A 19677-nucleotide genomic window follows, 5' to 3' on the forward strand; every position below is an offset into this window, starting at 1 on the left:
TGCTTGATCAGCGTAAGCTTCACTATCGCTGAGAGGGTATGAAACTCCATGCCAAAGTATGTCAGCGATTGGGCCGGTGTCAGATTTGACTTTGGAAAATTGATGATCCACCCGAAACTCTGGAGAGTCTCCAGGGTAGCGTCGAGGCTGTGTTGGCATGCCTCTAGAGAGGGTGCCTTGATAAACAGATCGTCCAAGTACGGGATCACCGAGTGACCCTGAGAGTGGAGGACCGCTACGACAGTAGCCATAACCTTGGTGAAAACCCGTGGGGCTGTTGCCAGGCCGAACGGCAGTGCCACGAACTGCAGGTGTTCGTTCCCTATGGCGAAGCGCAAGAAGCGCTGGTGCTCTGGAGCAATCGGTACGTGGAGATAAGCATCTTTGATATCGATCGATGCAAGGAAATCTCCCTGGGACATTGAGGCGATGACGGAGCGGAGGGATTCCATCCGGAACCGCCTGGTCTTTACGTGTTTGTTGAGAAGTTTCAGGTCCAGGACAGGTCGGAAAGACCCGTCCTTCTTTGGGACCACAAACAAGTTGGAGTAAAAACCGTGGCCCTGTTGCTGAAGAGGAACAGGGACCACCACCCCTTCTGCCTTCAGAATGCCCAGCGCCTGCAGAAGAGCCTCGGCTCGCTTGGGAGGCGGGGATGACCTGAAGAATCGAGTCGGGGGACGAGAGGTGAACTCTATCTTGTAACCGTGAGACAGAATGTCTCTCACCCAACGGTCTTTTACCCGTGGCAGCCAGGTGTCGCAAAAGCGGGAGAGCCTGCCACCGACCGAGGATGCGGAGTGAGGATGCCGACAGTCATGAGGAAGCCGCTTTGGTAGCGGCACCTCCGGTGGTCTGTTTAGGACGTGACTTAGACCGCCATGCATCAGAGTTCCTTTGATCTTTCTGAGGCCTTTTGGACGAGGAGAATTGGGACCTGCCCGCGCCCCGAAAGGACCAAAACCTCGACTGCCCCTTCCTCTGTTGGGGTATGTTCGGTTTGGGCTGGGGTAAGGATGTATCCTTTCCCTTGGATTGTTTGATGATTTCATCCAAACGCTCGCCAAACAATCGTTCGCCAGAAATTGGCAAACTGGTTAAGCGCTTTTTGGAAACAGAATCTGCCTTCCATTCCCGTAGCCACAAGGCCCTGCGGAGTATCACCGAATTGGCGGCTGCAACCGCCGTACGGCTCGCAGAGTCCAGGACAGCATTAATAGTGTAAGACGCAAATGCCGACGTCTGAGTGGTTATGGACGCCACCTGTGGCGCGGACGTGCGTGTGGCTGCGTCAATTTGCGCTTGACCTGCTGAGATAGCTTGTAGCGCCCATACGGCTGCGAATGCTGGGGCAAAAGAAGCGCCGATAGCTTCATAGATGGATTTCAACCAGAGCTCCATCTGCCTGTCAGTGGCATCTTTGAGTGAAGCCCCATCTTCCAAGTCCAACCCTTGACCACGTCAGGGGGAAAGGGATAACGTGTATCCTTAAGGCGCTTAGAAAAACGCTTATCTGGACAAGCATGGTGATTCTGGACTGCCTCTCTGAAATCAGAGTGGTCCAGAAACATACTCGGTGTACGCTTGGGAAACCTGAAACGGAATTTCTCCTGCTGGGAAGCCGACTCCTCCGCCGGAGGAGCTGAGGGAGAAATATCCAACATACGATTGATGGACGCAATAAGGTCGTTCACTATGGCGTCCCCGTCCGGAGTATCAAGATTGAGAGCGGCCTCAGGATCAGAATCCTGATCAGCTACTTCCGCGTCATCAACCAGCGATTCCCCTCGCTGAGACCCTGAACAATATGATGATGTCGAGGGAAAATCTAAGCGAGCTCGCTTAGTCGGTCTGGGGCTGGGGTCTGTGTCAGAACCCTCAGCTTGGGATCCATGAGATACCCCGGGAGGACATTGTTGGTCCAGCTGAGGTGGGCCAGGGAACAAAGAATCAACAGAGTCCCTGTGCTGAGATACCGGTCTGGACTGCAAGGCTTCCAGTATCTTAGCCATAGTCTCAGAGAGTTTTGCAAACTCCGTCCCTGTCACCTGAACAGTGTTAGCAGGTGGCTCCCCCTGGGCCCCCCCTAGCAGAGGCTCTGGCTGAGTAAGTGCCACAGGGGCCGAACAGTGCACACAATGAGGGTCAGTGGAACCTGCCGGTAGCGGGGTCGTACATGCGGCACAGGCAACATAATAAGCCTGTGTTTTGGCACCCCTGCCTTTCGTGGGCGCCATGCTATTATCTTCCCTGAGCAACACAATAGGGTATATAGCCAGAAATCAACTGTGCACTATACAGTGTAAAATAAACATATAATGTTACACTACTGCACAATGGGGCTAGCACCACAGGTGCTGCTTACCACCCGCTTAAAGCGGTTGTGAGGCCACCAGAGTCCCTGCCTGGGTCTCCCAGATTTTGTCCCCCTCTGCAGCGTCCGAGGAGCTGACAGGAATGCGTCCTGAGGAGAGGAGGGAGCCGTGGGCGTGACCCAGAAAGAGCGGGAACTGGTGCCTGCACTGTGCACAGTGAGGGGAGTGGAGTATGCAAAGCATGCTCCAGCCCTCAGTGCTGCTCGTTCTGTGCAGCGTCCCGCCCTTCCCCTGCCTGTCAGGGCTATGGGCGGGAGGAAAGGAAACTAGGCCGCAAAAAGCCGGGGACTCTAGTAATAAACGCGGCCGCCGTAAAAGCGCGGCCGGCGTGGAAGTCCCCGGCGCACTACAAGTCCCAGCCGCGCCACAGTGTTTCCATGGCAGCGGCGGTCAGTGCGGCAGTCCCTATACATAAACACACTCAGCAACGCTGAGTGTGTAATGGCACATATGAACCCGGTCAGCGCCGCGGTCCCCGGTGCACTAGCACACCCAGCAAAGCTGGAGTGTTGCTGTGCGCAGTCCCCACGGGGACACAGAGTACCTCCAAGTAGCAGGGTCATGTCCCTGAACGATACCCGGCTCCTATCCAGCAGGCTCCACAGGAGTTGTGGATGAAGCACGGTCTCAGTGCCTGGAGACCGATAGGATCCCACTTCCACCAGAGCCCTGAGGGGGATGGGGAAGGAAAACAGCATGTGGGCTCCAGCCTCCATACCCGCAATGGATACCTCAACCTTACAACACCGCCGACAAGAGTGGGGTGAGAAGGGAGCATGCTGGGGGCCCTATATGGGCCCACTTTTCTTCCATCCGACATGGTCAGCAGCTGCTGCTGACCAATCTGTGGAGCTGTGCATGCATGTCTGACCTCCTTCGCACAAAGCAAAAAACTGAGGAGCCCGTGGGAGCACGGGGGGTGTATAGGCAGAAGGGGAGGGGCTTAACACTTTTGAGTGTAATACTTTGTGCGGCCTCCGGAGGCATAGCCTATACACCCAATTGTCTGGGTCTCCCAATAGAGCGACAAAGAAAGATAATTTATGATTAAATTCTAGAAAGAGTGGCACATCCAAGGAGTAAAATAACAAAATCTTGTGTATTGCATTACAAAAATTAATAAAAAACCTTATAGTGGGTAAGACTGCGTAGTCTGTCAAGGATATCATGGGACCCTTAGCCACAGCAAGGTTTTATCATTTTTATTGTGCAATAAAGAAGATTTCATTATTTTACTCCTCGGATACGCCATTCTTTCTCTCTAGGCTTGTGAAGTGGATGGTCTGCTGGAGCATTGGCCCCCATATCGACCAAGCCAGGAAACATTATATGAACTATGAATGTGCCGAGCTCTTCCATCATATGCTCTGTATGGTGTAATTAACAGGGGTAATAAATATGTAGAGTGAGGCAGCACAGTGAGTGAAATTAACCTTTCATTAACGCAAGCGGTTTTCAGATACATTGAGCTTTCTGAAGCATAACAATAAAGCAGCAGTGACCAGTATTTATACATGGGCTAACAATCAGTAATGACATAATCACTGTGCCATTAAGCAGAAAAAGAGGAAGAATGTCAAACATAGCAATCAATCAGTACCAGAGTTAGTGCAAATCAATATGTAGGACCCAGTCCATCGAATACGTCAGTCATCTGTGTTCGCTGCTTGGGAACCTTGAGAAATTCTTCCTACTAGACGGAATCTGTGACTCTTCTTTTGATTAACTGGCCTGGTGTGGCTTCACCTGTACATTATGCCGTAACAATGACATCGTGCCAGGCAAGTTAATCAAAAGAAGAGTTGGAATGACAACAGATAGGTGGTTTTCAAAGTTCTAATCTAATGTACACAGATTTCTGGTGGACCATGTCTTGCCCAAAAAATCTTCCAATAAGAAAAAATAAGACACATTGGAGCCGCTCACTGTTGTAGGGTTTTCCTGGATAAACCTCCTTTTGTGCATGTAGGATTCAAGCAGGGACTCACAGCAGCCACCGCACATAGGAATCCAAAGTAAAGAGAAAAAAGTCCAGCTAGAGATCCTCCGGATAAGATAAAAATATTTGTTTTGTTTTACATACATTTTTTTTTGTAACACTGGCTAGTTAGACCCGAGGAAGGTGGCTGAACACTGAAATGCATTGTCTTTGTTAATCTGCCACTCATAGAGTCAGTATCTAATTGCCCATGTGTAGTGCCAATTTTTAATGGCTTAATAAAAGTTAATTTTTATCTTATCCGGAGAATCTCTAGCTGGCTTTTTTTTCTCTTTAGTTTCGATTGCCCAAAAAATGAAATCAATATTTGGTGTAACCACCCTTTGCCAACAAAACAGCATCTAAGGATCCTAGGTACACTTGAGCACAGTTTTTGAAGGAACATGACAGGGAGTTGTTCCAAACATCTTAAAGAACAAACCATAGATCTTTTTTGGATGTAGGCTTGCACAAATCCTTAAGTCTCTTCGTATAATCCCACACAGACTTGCTGATGATGAGGTCAGGACTCCTTTGGGACCATATCATCACTTCCAAGAGTCCTTGTTCCTCTTTACTCTAAAGATAGTTCTTAATGAAATTGGCTGTGTCTTTGTGGTCAGTGTCCTGCTACAGAATAAATTTGGAGGCAATCAGACACTTCATTGTATTGCATCATGGATAAGTATCTGCCTGTATTTCTCAGCATTGAGAACCCCATAACTCTTCACCAAACTCCCAACTCCATTTCCATAAATGACCCTACAAAATTGCAAGGACATTTACCATGCTTCACTTTTCCCTTTAAGGACCAGTCACACACAACGACTTACCAGCGATCCCGAAAACGATGCGACCTGATAGGGATCGCTGGTAAGTCGCTGGGAGGTCGCTGGTGAGATGTCACACAGTCAGACCTTACCAACGATGCAGGAATGATACAGGTCGCAGTATCGACCTGTATAACGATCTCAGCAGTCACTGTGACCCTCTCACACACTGTCAAACACAGCGATGTGTCCTGCCCAGCAGGACATCGCCTTTGAAGAAAATGGCCTGGACCATTCGACAACGACTAGAGATCTCACAGCAGGGGTCTGATTGCTGGTAGGTGTCACACATAACGATTTCGCTAACGGGATCGCTACTGCGTCACAGAAACCGTGACTCAGAAGCGATCTCGCTAACGATCTCGTTATGTGTGACGGTACCTTTAGACTCTCATTATTGCACTACTCTCGAGCCCTTCTGCAAACACAGCAAACAAAGTGCCTTCTGTTACATCTAAGCATTTAAGCATTTCAAATTTTGACTCATCAGTTCAGAGTACCTGCTGCCATTTTCTGCACCCTAGTCTCTTTGTTTTCGCGCATAGTTGAGTCACTTAGCCTTGTTTCTGTGACAAAAGTTTGTGTTTTGGCTGTAATTCTTCCATGAAGACCATTTCTGGACAGACTTCTATGAACAGTTAATTAATGTAGCTGGGTGCCACTGGTTGCAGACAGTTTTGAGCTACTGGCACTGGTGGACATCTGATTTCAAAGGGAAGTAAGCATGAAGTGTCATTCATCTGTTGTACTGTTTCCTGGCTGACCACTGCTTCTGTGGTCCTTTACCTTGTCCATTTCATGATATCCTGAGAAATACCGTCAAATACTTATCCATCCTGCAGTACCATGACGGAGGCGTTTAATTGGCTCCAAATTTATTCTACAGCATGAGACAATAAACATACATCCAATTTCATTAAGAACAATCTTCAGCGTCAAGAGGAACAAGGAGTACTGAAAGTGATGATGTGGCTCCTACAGTATCGTAATCTTAACATTAAGTCTGTGTTTGTTTAAATGAAGACACAGAAGTATTTGTAGAAGCCTACAACCACAGACGGTCTATGGTTAGATCTCCAAGATGTTTGGAACAGCCTCTTTGTCGGTGCAATTGTACCTACAAGTGATACTTTGATGCTGTTTTGATGGCAAAGTGCAGTCACACCAAATTTTGATTTAATTTAAATTTCTCTTTTAATATTCACTTTTCATTTTGTTAATTGATAAAAGATAAACTATCAACTCCTATTTTTGAAAGCATTCCTACTTCGAAGTATATTTTTCCACACCTATGTAAAACTTTGGCACAGTGCTGAATAATATTTTCTATTTTTTATTGATATGTCAGAAACGTAAGATCAAAATGTTTTTTTTTATTGTATTCTAGTGTCTTCTAAAGAAGTTTACCTTCGACGCTCTAAGAATAACATTCCCAAAGCACGAATGAGGACTCTGAAAATGAGCATTGTAATTGTTAGCTCCTTTATAATTTGCTGGACTCCTTACTATCTTCTTGGGTTGTGGTACTGGTTCTATCCCGAGACCATGGAAGAGAAGGTCTCTCAGTCCCTCACACACATCCTTTTCATCTTTGGCCTTGTCAATGCCTGTCTAGATCCCATCACATATGGGCTTTTTACAATACACTTTCGAAAAGGCCTTCAACGTCACTGTGGAAGAAGAAGAACATCAGACACTGACACAAGCTCTTCGGTGACCGGATCATTCCGCTGCTCAATGTCATCTTTTCGTGCTAAAAAGATGATCATTTTGAACCAGGAGATGCAAGCTTTTCAGTCTTACAACGGCTCTTCAAACAACTCGGACTTGAGGACAAATGGCCTTGGCAGCAGCTGCCTCTGAGATCACTAGAGATGCATTGCAAATCTGTCTTCTGAACCATCCAAACTTGGATGTGCTATAAACATTAATTAAAACATGCCCTACAGCATGCTTTTAGTAAATAGTTTTATATAGAGATGGTGCTCTCTGTTATCCCAGTAGATGCAGCCAAGATGAGAACCAGTAAGAAACAATTTGTACAAACCCTGCAAAGTGATAATATATCAATGGGTTATGTAAGATCTATTTTAAGATTTTATATCCACGTGTAGCCAAATGTTAATATGAATTCTGTCATACGTATTACACGGTATGTGTATTACCCCAAACAAATGTCATTTTTATGTAAATGTAATACTTCCTTACATTACATGGATGCTTGTTGTACAGATACATGTATCCAGTTTTATCTGACTATGCCGCCATGTTATAAACCTTTGATTTTACATTACTGTTCTGCATTGAATGCTGAATGTGATTCAACAAAAGTCTATACTAATTGAAGGAATGGTCACATGAAAATGTTCTCTTTTTTTATTTTTTATTATATAAAATTATATACTGCCAAGAGCTAATCAAACACTATGATGTGTACTCAATATAAAACATTGTATGATAATGCAAAGGAAAACGCTAATGAAGGTTACTTGTTTGTTTTATTCATTAAATACAATTGATAGATGTAAACCATATTTGTATATCCTTTATTGGTGAATTTAGGTTATATTGTGTATCACTTTCAGAATGTTTAATATACCATATTTTTGTTTTATAAGACGCATTGGATTATAAAAGGCGCCCCAAATTTAAGGGGAAAAAAAAGGAAAAACAATGGGGCCGGTCTTATAATCCGGTGGTGTCTTACCGGAGGGGAGGCAGCAGCGGTGGTGGAGTGGGGTCGAAGGAGATAGGGGCGGTGCTGGAGTAGGGCGATGCTGCCGTCGGTGCAGCGGGTTCCCAGATGCTCACTGCGGATGGCGGCGCTGAGAGGCTCTGCTGCACTGCGGGCTCTGCTACGATGCAGACGGAGAGGCATGGGTCGCAATCCTGAATGTTGGCGGTGTGGGCTTTAAAAAAATGGTGCCGGAGTCAGTGTGTGTTTAAAATATTTTTTATTTTGAAAATTTGTGGGGAAGTACAAATTTGAAGGAGTTGTATTGTCATTGCATTAATAATTCTTATGTTCTATAATCTTACTATTTAAGTACTATAAAAATGGGAAAGGGAGTAAGGATAGGAAGAGGAGTATGGGGTTGAGGAGAGAAGTGAAATTTTTATTGGGGAAACTGGGAAGAGGGGGAAGGAAAAAGGGAGGGAAACTGGGAAAGGGAGAACATCTAATAAGTTGGTTGCAATATGAGAGAGAATATGAGGATTAAACATATACAACAGTTATAATTGAGAACTATGAAATATATCACATTTGTCAACGTCTAGAGGATTTCAATATTATAAGAAAACCCTAGCTGAAGGCTAAATAATAAGATGAACACAAAGACAACCACATGTTAGAATTCAATTAGTAGGATCATCTGATCTCATGTAACGCCTTGGCGGTATTGATTCCATGGATTCCACTGCCAGAAATATTTAGGGAAATTATTGTTAATAGTGGCATAATGTTTCTCAAAATTGTTGTGTTGGGCTAATGCTTCAGTAAGTTGTGTAATAGATGGAGGGAGGGGATTTTTCCAGTTGGCTGCAATAAGGGATCTGGTGGTGAGGAAGATGTGGATAATAACAAATTTGAAGGATGGATCAATCTGGTCAAGGTCTAGAGAGAGGAGAGCTAATTGGGGGGTAATAACTATGTTGGAATGGGTGATTTGATTAATTAGTTTGGATATTTCTATCCAGAGGTTTTTTAATATTGGGCAATCCCAGAAAATGTGCAGTAGGCTACCGGTGCTGTTACAGTTCCTCCAGCATGAGGAGGAGTTGTTTTTATTAATTTGGTGGAGCCTGAGTGGAGTAAAATACCATCGGGTGAGAAGTTTGTAGTGGGATTCTAAAAGAGAAGAGCAAATAGTTGAGGAAACCGATCTGACAATTCTCTTCAGAAAAGGATTGTTTTAGGTTCTTCTCCCAATCCAGCATGTATTTCAGTTTGTGTGTGCAGTCAGTGTGTGTGCAGTTTGAACTATTGGCTTAATCACAAGCCTAGATCTCATCTGTGCACGCGCCACTTCCGGGCGACATTTTCCTTAAGTCCGCTGCAGGGAGAGCAATGGGGCAGAGGTGGCGCATGCGCAGATGAGCTATTGAACCGAGAGCGCCATCTGCATACGCGCTGACTCCGGGCACCATTATTTGAAGCCCACACCGCTGACATTCAGGATGGCGGCCCCTGCTTCATCGCCTGCAGCGCAGCAGAGCCCACAGCGCAGTTCAGCAAAGCCCACAGTGCACCACAGCAGAGCCCACAGCGCACCGCCCGCAGTACAACCCAGCACACCGCACAGCCCGCAGCATTGCCCCTGCATCCTGTGACGCCTCCTCAGCACACCCCGGTAAGCTATATTTGGCTTATAAGACGCACCCCTCATTTTCCTCTCAAAATCTTGGGAGGAAAAGTGCGACTTATAATCCGAAAAATACGGTATTTCCTATCATTATCCTGTTACATATTAATTGAAATCAAAATTAAAATTTAGCTACTTCATTATACTGTTGCTGTATGGTTTCTACGATGTAACAACTGATGTTATCCCCATGGCAGATTTTTCCCACGTCTTCAACTACTCCTATAATATGTATCTTACACTCTCATTTGTAATTTGCACTGCTCATGTGTCATTTTGTGTTTCCGCAGTTTTGGACACCAAGCTCTTTGCAAGATAAGAAAGATATAGAACAAAATAGTTGCTTTAAAAAAAAAAGTTAGGCGATTGTACATTTTAACTCAAGAGCATAGCCCCTGGTATCTATCTGGGCTGTATAATGTACAGTAGTGAGTGAAGGTCTAAACTAATTAGTAAATTAATCAATAAAATAGATCTAGTTTTAAAATAACCACATTGCGCCTGACATTACCATGTTAATTACTTTCCATTAGTGTCTAAAGAGCATTTCATCAGATAAAATCTCTTTCAGAGTCACAAATTATATGATTTCCCCCCACCACCAGCGACTGCCGGTCACAGCTTCCTTCATCTAACTGCTGATTGGGGGAAAGTTTGTCTGCCACTGGGAAAATTGTTATTCATCAGCTGCAATTGGAAGTATCACTGTATAAATTTCAATTTTGGTATTAATGCTGGTAAACTTAGGGAAAAAAAGTAAAAATGTATATGTGTAAACTATTGTTGGCTGATTAGTTATGTATCGTTTCTTTTATTCTTAAAGGGGTATTCCCATCTCCAAGATCCTATCCCAATCTGCAGTAGGTGTGATAATAAAATTAGCAAATATCTCCAATTACAAATGTAGTATAGCTCCTCTGATTCACTATGTTGCTTACCTCATGTGCAGGACATTGCAGGACCTTAGGTATGCATGGTTATGGCAAGGCATATAGTCAAACTTAGTTGCTCGTGGTCATAACCATAGATACCTAAGGTCCTGCAATTACCCGACCATGAGCTAAGAGAAATAGTGAGTCAGGAGTACTATACTAGATTTTTAATTGGAGGTAATTGCTAATATTATTATGACACCTACTACATATTGGGATAGGATCTTGGAGATGGGAATAACCTAATAATGTACTTTCTCTGAGGTAGAGTTGTTGTTTATATTATTGGCCTTTTAATATATTATTAAAATCCAATATCTTCATGAATAGGCGAATATGTACAAACTGAGTAGTAGAGCTCAGTAGGCTTTGCTTGTGAAGCCTTTTGCCTGGCTACGCCAAATGTTTTAGCCTAGATACCTGTGTTTTCTGCCTCTCCCACATTGGGCGGCACAGTGGCTCAGTGGTTAGCGCTGCAGTCTTGCAGCGCTGGGGTCCTGGGTTCAAATCCCACCAAGGACACCATCTGCAAGGAGTTTGTATGTTCTCCCCGTGTTTGTGTGGGTTTCCTCCGGGTACTCCGGTTTCCTCCCACACTCCAAAGACATACAGATAGGGAATTTAGATTGTGAGACCCAATGGGGACAGCGTTCCTGATATAGGTAAAGCTCTGTGGAATATGTTAGCGCTATATAAAAATAAAGATTTATTATTGTAAGCTGTTATTTCTGTTCATGCATAAACCTACCTTTAGAAGTTTTTTAACCCCTTCACGACCTTTGACGGATACATCCGTTATGGTGCCCTGGTACTTAAAAAACCATGACGGATGTATCCGTCATGGCGAAATCGCGGCACCAGAGCCCCGGTGACTGCGATCGGTTCACACAAACCACAGATTCGGGAAGGAGGGGACCTGTGCCTTACCTCAGGAGGGGTGGTGCCTCCTCCCCGGACCTACGGAGGCTGTGACTGGCCGACGAACGCCGCTCAGCCAACCACAGCCACTGTAATGTTTCAGACATTTAAAATGGCTGAAACATTGAAATCCAGCCATGATCAGTGCAGCTATAGCACTGACCATTGGCTGGAGTTGGGTGACCTTAGCTGGATCAACCTCCCCTAGCTCCAGCAGCTCTGATTGGAGAGACCAGCCTTGTGACCGATCTCTCCAATGACCGTGGACCTGTTGCCGGTGACCGCCCCCCTCAGCTTCACTTGTCAGTCCTGGAGCATGCCAGTACAGTGTATAAGTGCCGCCCCCGTGCCAGCAGCTGATGCTGCTCGGATCCGGACCTTCAGGGGTGGTGGCTCGAGGGTCTCCGGACCCGGGGGTCTCATGGACACGCCGAATAAAATGGGGGACGTAGATGTACGGGCTAGGCTGTAATAGGTTCGTGACGCCACCCACGGTGTGTGGTGAGGTGGGACACCACCGCTGCTGTTACGGGGCACCCGGGGAAGATGTTGTGCAGCAAGATGTTAACCCCTCCGTGGGCAGGGATGGTGGCCCCGGGACGCGATGGCTCTGGTGCAGGGGGAATGACGACCGCAGGGTGTACTGGTGTACTCACTATTAGTAAAACACACAAGTCTCTGGTAAACCAAGGTGGTGGTGGCCGGTGCCGCGGCCAGTTGTGTTCAGGATCCCCCACCCGGCTGGTGGTCTCTATCCTTTTCCTGCACTGTTGTGTAAGGTGGACTTTCCCAGTATAAAACTCAGGAGTCCGCTCCCGGCTGGATGTGGCCTAAGGAGCCATGCCCGCAGACGCTGGCCCGTGGGATCTATGGGCCCTGGAGGTGACCTCTTATCCCTAATCGGTGGGCTGTTGTCTTCTATGAGGGACTTTGGGTGGGACAGGACCTCTAGTCCTGGCCTCAACTGGTTAATTAACCAGTTCCACTTGTTTCTGGTTCCTGGCTTCAGGGTCCGAGTACCCCCTTTTGTGCTACGGTTTCCGGGTCGGTTCCCCGTGACGGTACCGGCGGGCTACAACCCAAGCCGTCTTCCCGTCTCCTGCTGATGGAGACCACCGTCTGCCTCCTAGCCAAGGCACCAGGGCTCCTACCCTGGCACGCTCAACTTGGACTTCACTGCTGGAGCTATCCCTAGCTCCAGCCCACACTCCTCCCCAAACTGAACTCTAAAGCAAACTGTCTTACTTTCCCGCCCCCAGGCTGTCTGGACCCCTGGGTGGGCGTGTCCTAACCACCCGGTCACGCCCACTGGTGTGTCTGTCTGTCCCTAAGGGGGGTGACTAGGGTTTTCTGGTTGGCTGTGTGTTTCCTAGTGAGGGAAGGTGTTATGCAGGGGCCTATTTGTGGCTACTTGGTTTTGCCAGGGCATGACATATACAGTACAATGGCAGGGCAACAAGCTCCGGTCCCATGCTGTCTTGAGACTGGAGCATGGGACCCGGAAGTTGCCGCGTTGCCATTGTACTGTATCAAACCGGCAAAACGCCTCCCTATCCGCCGCCGCCGCTGCCCTCCTCCATCTGCCACCGCTTTCCCTGATCTGCTGCCCTCACCCCCACCTCTCACCCCTGTGATCAGCTGCCTGCCCCGTCCCCCTCACCCCCGTGATCGGCTGCCCGCTCCCTCACCTCCGTGATCGGCTGCCCACCCCCTCACCTCCGTGATCGGCTGCCCGCCCCCTCACCTCCGTGATCGGCTGCCCGCCCCCTCACCTCCGTGATTGGCTGCCTGCCCCCTCACCTTCGTGATCGGCTGCCTTCCCCCTCCCCTCCGTGATCGGCTGCCCGCCCCCTCACCTCTCACCCCCGTGATCTGCTGCCCGCTCCCCCCCATCTCTCAACCCTGTGATCTGTGCTCCCTCACCTGTCACCCACGTGATCTGCTGCCCGCTCCCCCCCACCTCTCACCCCCATGATCTGTGCTCCCTCACCTGTCACCCCCGTGATCTGCTGCCCGCTCCCCCCCACCTCTCACCCCCATGATCTGCTGCCTGCTCCCCCCCACCTCTCACCCCCGTGATCTGCTGTCCACTCCCCCCCACCTCTCACCCCCGTGATCTGCTGCCCGCTCCCCACCCACCTCTCACCTCCGTGATCTGCTGCCCGCTCCCCCCCACCTCTCACCCCCGTGATCTGCTGCTCACTCCCCCCAAATACCAGCAAATACAGAAACGGGAAATGATGAACTGTTCCTATGATGCCTCTCAATATAAAGGTAAGTATCAGCAATAGTAGAGGGGATAATACATAACTTTTAATTATACTTTCTATAAAAAGTTGTGTAGTGTTGCAACCATAAAAACATTGTGCAAACAACGGAAAACACTATTTATGTCCGAAAGGACCACAACAAAAACGGTGTTGGAACCACCACACGATTAGGAGATGGTAACAGTCGGCAAAATATCCAATTTATCAGACGAATACCAAAAGGTTAAACAACACGTCAGTACCCAAGGTTCATGGACACTGTGAGATAAACTGCTTTGATCCGGGTGGAAGGTACAAAGAATGCAATCCTGTCTATTGTTTAAATTTAAATTGGGTATGTTCCAGTGGGAACCAAACCTCACATGATAACATAATAATACAATATCATGTATGGAGTTGGTGAATCATCCAAAGGACAGGCATATAGCCATATATGTTAACCATATATGTTAACCCAATAGTGCCAGCCATTACCCAGAGGGAAACAAACCAAGGTCACAGTGGTGTCTCCTGGATTTAAATTAAATGGGTATGGCTATGGCGGTAACATATATGTATGAATATTGCCTGATGATTAATACATCCGGATCAATAAATTCTTATAATGTGCAGTTAAACACTTGATATAAAGGGTTGGTCTCACCCATATGTAGGTCCGGGTCAGTTGCTGGAGGGGGTCATTAATGTAGATCAGTCAGGTAGCTGTTCACGACCAGGCATGAGCTCTCTCCCTGGTAAGAACTAGCTAGTTCCTCAACACCCCATTAACTCCAGCCCTTACAAGGACAGTACCAAGCTGACCCTAAATAGAATGGCCCTAAAAAGTCGTCACCAAGAAGCCTCCTGACGCGTTTCATCTGCAAGGATTCATCAGGGGAAATGCTTTGGGAGAAGGGCTAATGATACAGACAATGATACACTCCCCCCTACCTCTCACCCCCGTGATCTGCTGCCCGCTCCCCGATACCTCTCACCCCCGTGATCTGCTGCCCGCCCCCTCAGCCTCACCCCCGTGATCTGCTGCCCGCTTCCCCCCACCTCTCACCCCCGTGATCTGTGCTCCGCTCACCTGTCACCCCCGTGATCTGCTGTCCGCTCTCCTCTCACCTGTCACCCCCGTGATCTGCGCTCCCTCACCTTTCACCCCTGTGATCTGCTGTCCGCTCTCCCCCACCTCTCACCCCCGTGATCTGCTGCCTCCTTCATCTCCTGTGATCCTGCTGCCTAGATCCATCCTGTAAGGTAACTATCCCCAATCTTAACTCCCACTCTCGTTCCCCCCTTCCTCCCTTCCTCCCCATCCTCCCCTTCCCTCCATCCTCCGCCGCTCCTGCATTCTCTCCCATCCGCCGCCACCCTCTCCCAGCCGCCGCCGTCTCACATCCACCGATGCTCCGTTTATCTGCCGCTGCCCCCCCATCTTCTGCCCCCCCATCTGCTGCCCCCCCATCTGCTGCCATCTCTCCTGTGATCCTGCTGCTGTTCTGATCCATCCTGTAAGTATTGTTCGTGGCTCTTTTCTAACTATCCCCAAACACATCTCCCACTCCCTCTCCCCCCCCGCTTGCCGCCAAGTGCTAATCAGCTACGTAATTGGCTGATCAGGTACGTAATTGTTGCTCAAGTTTTTGCTTTTTTTTGTGCACCCCAAATAAAAGAAAAAAAAAGACAAAACTTGAATTAGGTACCTGATCAGCAAGCGTCCTGCAGTCGTACTCGACTTTGGACAGGACTTCTTTTTTCCATCCCACCTATTCCCCCCCCCTTTTTGCAGCACATCCGTGCGTGCACCCTGATTTTTTTTTATGCCATGGGGGTCTAATTTCCAAAATGGGGTCACATGTGGGGGAGCCCCACTGTTTTGGCACCTCAGGGTGTCTCCAAACACAACATGGAATACGCTAATTATTCCAGACAATTTTGTGATTGAAAAGTCAAATGACGCTCCTTGCATTCCGAACCCTGCTGTGCGCCCAAACATTTGATTTCTACCACATGTGAGGTATCTGTGTACTCAGGAGAAATAGCACCATACATTTTATTGTGCAATTTTTCCTGATACCCTTGTGAAAAAAAAACTACCTGGTTGAAGTAACAATTTCATGGTAACATTTTTTTTTATTTTCACGGCTCAACTTTACTAACTTTTGTGAAGCCCCCAGAGGTTCAAAGTGCTCAATAAACATCTAGATAAATTCCATGAGGGGTCTAGTTTCCAAAATGGGGTCACATGTGGGGGAGCTCCACTGTTTCGGCACCTCAGGGGCTCTCCAAACGCAACATGGTGTGGCTAACGATTCCAGCTAATTTTCTGTTCAAAAAGTCAAATGACGCTCCTTCCCTTCCGAGTCCCGCCGTGCACTTAAACAGTGGTTTTTCGCCACATATGAGGTATCTGCGTGCTCAGAATAAATTGCCCAACAAATTTTGGGGGTTAATTTAATCCTGCTACCCTTGTGAATATGCAATATTTGAGGCTAAATTAACATTTTTGTTGCAAAAAGTAAAATGTTCATTTTTTCCTTCCACGTTGCTTTAGTTACTGTGAACCACCTGAAGGGTTAATAACTTTCTTGAATGTGGTTTTGAGTAGCCTGAGGGGTGTCGTTTTTGGAATGGTGTCACTTTTGGTGTTTTGTGTCATGTAGACCTCTCAAAATCGCTTAATATGTGATGTGGTCCTTAAAAAAAGTGGCTTTGTAAATTTTGTTGTAAAAATGAGAAATTGCTCATAAACTTTGAACCCCTATAACTTCCTTACATTTTTATTTTTTTTTCCCAAAATTATTCTGATGTAAAGTAGACATGTGGGAAATGTTATTTATTAATCATTTTGTGTCATATGTTTTGTTGGTTTTAGAGCATAGAAATTCAAAGTTTGAAAATTACAACATTTTTCAAAATTTTAGTGAAATTTCCTTTTTTTTCACAAAAAAACGCCAAAAATATCGGCCTAAATTTACTACTAACATGAAGCCCAATATGTCACGAAAAAACAATCTCAGAATCACCAGGATCCGTTGAAGCGTTCCAGAGTTATTAACCTCATAAAGTGACACTGGTCAAAATTGCAAAAAGTGGCCTGGCCTTTCGGGTCAAAATAGGCTGGGGGCTGAAGGGGTTAATAAACCATGTCCTGGTTAAAGAGATGGTTCACTACTTATTTTTCCAAGCCACATTGATATAATGTTCAGAAACAAGACCTCTCTCAAATACCTTGTGTTAGTAGTAGTGCCTGTGAGCAGCGCTATTGCGGTCCGCTCATTCCCTTCTCATGACCCCCCGAGCTACGTGACCTCTGATGTCTGTTGATGTCATGTCAACTTCGAGTTGACCTGACATCACCATAGCCGGTCCCAGTCTTCCTGAGTGACTGGGCTGTGGGTGGCGTTTCACCACTCGTCACAGCCCAGCATCTCCCTGCTCTCCTTCACTGCAGAGCACCGCAAGCAGGAGCGATGCTGGGCTTTGATGAGCGGTGAAATACCGCCCACAGCCCAGTCACTCAGGGAGACTGGGGCCAGCCGCGATGATTTCAGGTCAACTGGAAGTTGACGTGACATCACCGAACATAAGAGGTCACAGAGCATGGGGGGTCACGAGAAGGGGAAGAGCGGACCGCAATAGTGCCACTCACAGGTACTACTGGCAACACAAGGTATTTGAGAGAATTCTTCTTTCTCAACATTATATCTATGTGGCTTGGAAAAATAAGTAGTGAACCACCTCTTTAAGCCTCCTGAGTTTTTTGAAAAATCAGCAGAATCTCAGAATCCCCACTGATCTTCCCCACATGTAAGGGGTTATGGAATATTCAAGAAACCCCAAATGACAAGTACATTTCAGCTAAGTCTCCTAAATGGTACAACATTTGCCAAAAATGATCAAAAGATCACATTTAGAAAAGGTTCATCTAGATTTATTACTTTGGAGCAAATACACATATGATAAATTTCAGACAAAAAAAGTTTAATATCTTATGGAATTAGTCAACCTTAAGAAAAAAAATATTGAATCACCTTGTATTTTACATTTCTAAATCAAATACTGCTTTTAGCATATTAATGCAAAATAGGCTTGAGTTAGGTGAAAGCTCCTTCAGAGCCTAAAAATCTGTTGATCTTGGCTACTTGAAAAAAAACCTGGTCTAAACAAGATACTTGCTCATTTTAATTTTGAAAGTGATTATTAATCCCCTTCAAAATCAAAATCCAACGTGGTTCATGGCAGAAGATGCTTTATGTTTGTGGATGTGTGTAAAATTAGGTACAAGTATTAGCAAAATCAAAGAAGATGTCAGTGTCAGGATAGAAAACTCATATCAGTATGTCTTGAAAATAAAAAAGGAACAACATACATGTAAAAAAATAAATGGCAAAAAAACAGAGTTAATGTTTGTGGCTGAAGTGTAAGAAATTGGGTCAATGAAATGTAATGTACAGTACTTTTGGAAAAGTCCAACGCAGACAACAAAACAGAAGAAAGCAAGGTTACATGAGACCAAAGAGGCACAATGATGGAGTATGTATGATGGGATGTAAGTGATATTCAGGGATGATTCAAGAAGTAGCACTGGTCAAGTAAATGATTCTCTAACTTTTGTCGGCTAAAGTTTTAATGAAATATATGAAGATGCCATCCTGAAGACATCCACAATACAATGTCCCAATGTCCTCATTTATAATAAGGGGTTGTATGTCAGTTTAAAGCGCACCAATCACCAGGATTTTTCTGTATAACCTAAAACCAGTGCTATACTGGCATTATCATGCTGATTCTATACATATCATTAGTTGTCAGCTAGACTGTATAGGTTTTGAAACACAAGCAAGTAAAGTTTGTAAAATGAGCAACTTTTTAAGTGGCAGCAGCTGCCGATCAGCTAATAGCTAGGGTGGGTATTCATAGTGATTCCTGCCCCCCCTGCCTGTCTGCCCTACCCCTATTATTTATGCTAACTCTATTATAGAATCGTTTTACTAAGTGACTAGAAGGACCTGTGCTGATATACCCATGTGACCAGAAAAGGCGGGGCCTCAGTCAACATAGCTGCTACCAGGAAGCAACATTATTTTTCTGTTGGCCCCATCCCTTCTGGTTACATGGGTATGACATCAGCACAGGTTCTTCTACTCACTTAGTAAAACAATTCTATAATAGAGTTAGCATAAATAATAGGCGGAGGATGGACAGTCAGGGGGCGGTAATCACTATGAATACTCACACCAGCTATCAGCTGATCAGCAGCTGCTGCCACTCAAAAAGCTGCTTATGTTACAAACTTTATTTGCTTGTGTTTCAAAACCTAAACATCCTAGCTGATAACTAAAGCTATGCATAGAATCAGCCTGATAGTGCCGGTATAGCACTGGTTTTAGGTTATATAGGAAAATCCTGGTGATTGGTGCACTTTAAGGATCAGAGGAGATGGCAATTACAATCTTAACTGTGAATGAATAGGTGTACATAGAAGTTTTAGACACTTTTCTTATTCCACCCCCAAAAAAAATTAGTAGTAATAATAATGTCATTTTTTTAGGATAATTATACATCTTGCCACAGAGAAAAATCTATTCTTCTGGAACAAGTATCAATCTCTTCATGACCGCCTGCCATTTTTCCACTTTTTGCACATTAATTTTTTTCATTCATATCTTCCAAGAACCAGAGCTTTCTTATCTTTCTGCCAATATAGCTATATGAGGGCTTGTTTTGTGGGCCAAGTTGTAGTTATGAACAACACTATTCATTCTATCATACAATGTACTGGAAAATGAGAGAAAAAATATTCAGGGGCTGCAAAATGGTGGAAAAAAAACACAATCCTGCCAATACCACCAAGTCGAACTGATTACACATATAACAAACTTGTAGAGTTGCTTTTTATTATTTAAATGGTGAAATAAATTTAAAAAAATGTAAAAAATAAAATAAAAATTGATTTATGTCGCCAGTGTCTGAGGATTTTAATGTTGCTGAAGTTGTATGAGGATTTGGGTTTTTTTGCATA

At 45.7% G+C, this 19677-nt stretch overlaps 1 protein-coding gene across 1 annotated transcript in view; it reads left to right on the forward strand.

Moving 5' to 3' along the window:
* Positions 1–8301, forward strand: part of LOC142303990 (gonadotropin-releasing hormone II receptor-like) — a 91335-nt gene extending 83034 nt beyond the window's left edge. Inside the window, exon 4 of the mRNA XM_075345924.1 lies at positions 6571–8301. Within this exon, the coding sequence (XP_075202039.1) occupies positions 6571–7046 (476 nt within the window). The 3' untranslated portion in view covers positions 7047–8301. The remainder of the gene's footprint in view (positions 1–6570) is intronic.
* The last annotated feature ends 11376 nt before the right edge of the window (positions 8302–19677 follow it).

This window comes from Anomaloglossus baeobatrachus, chromosome 4 (genome assembly GCF_048569485.1).
Source record: "Anomaloglossus baeobatrachus isolate aAnoBae1 chromosome 4, aAnoBae1.hap1, whole genome shotgun sequence".
NCBI lineage: Eukaryota > Metazoa > Chordata > Amphibia > Anura > Aromobatidae > Anomaloglossus > Anomaloglossus baeobatrachus.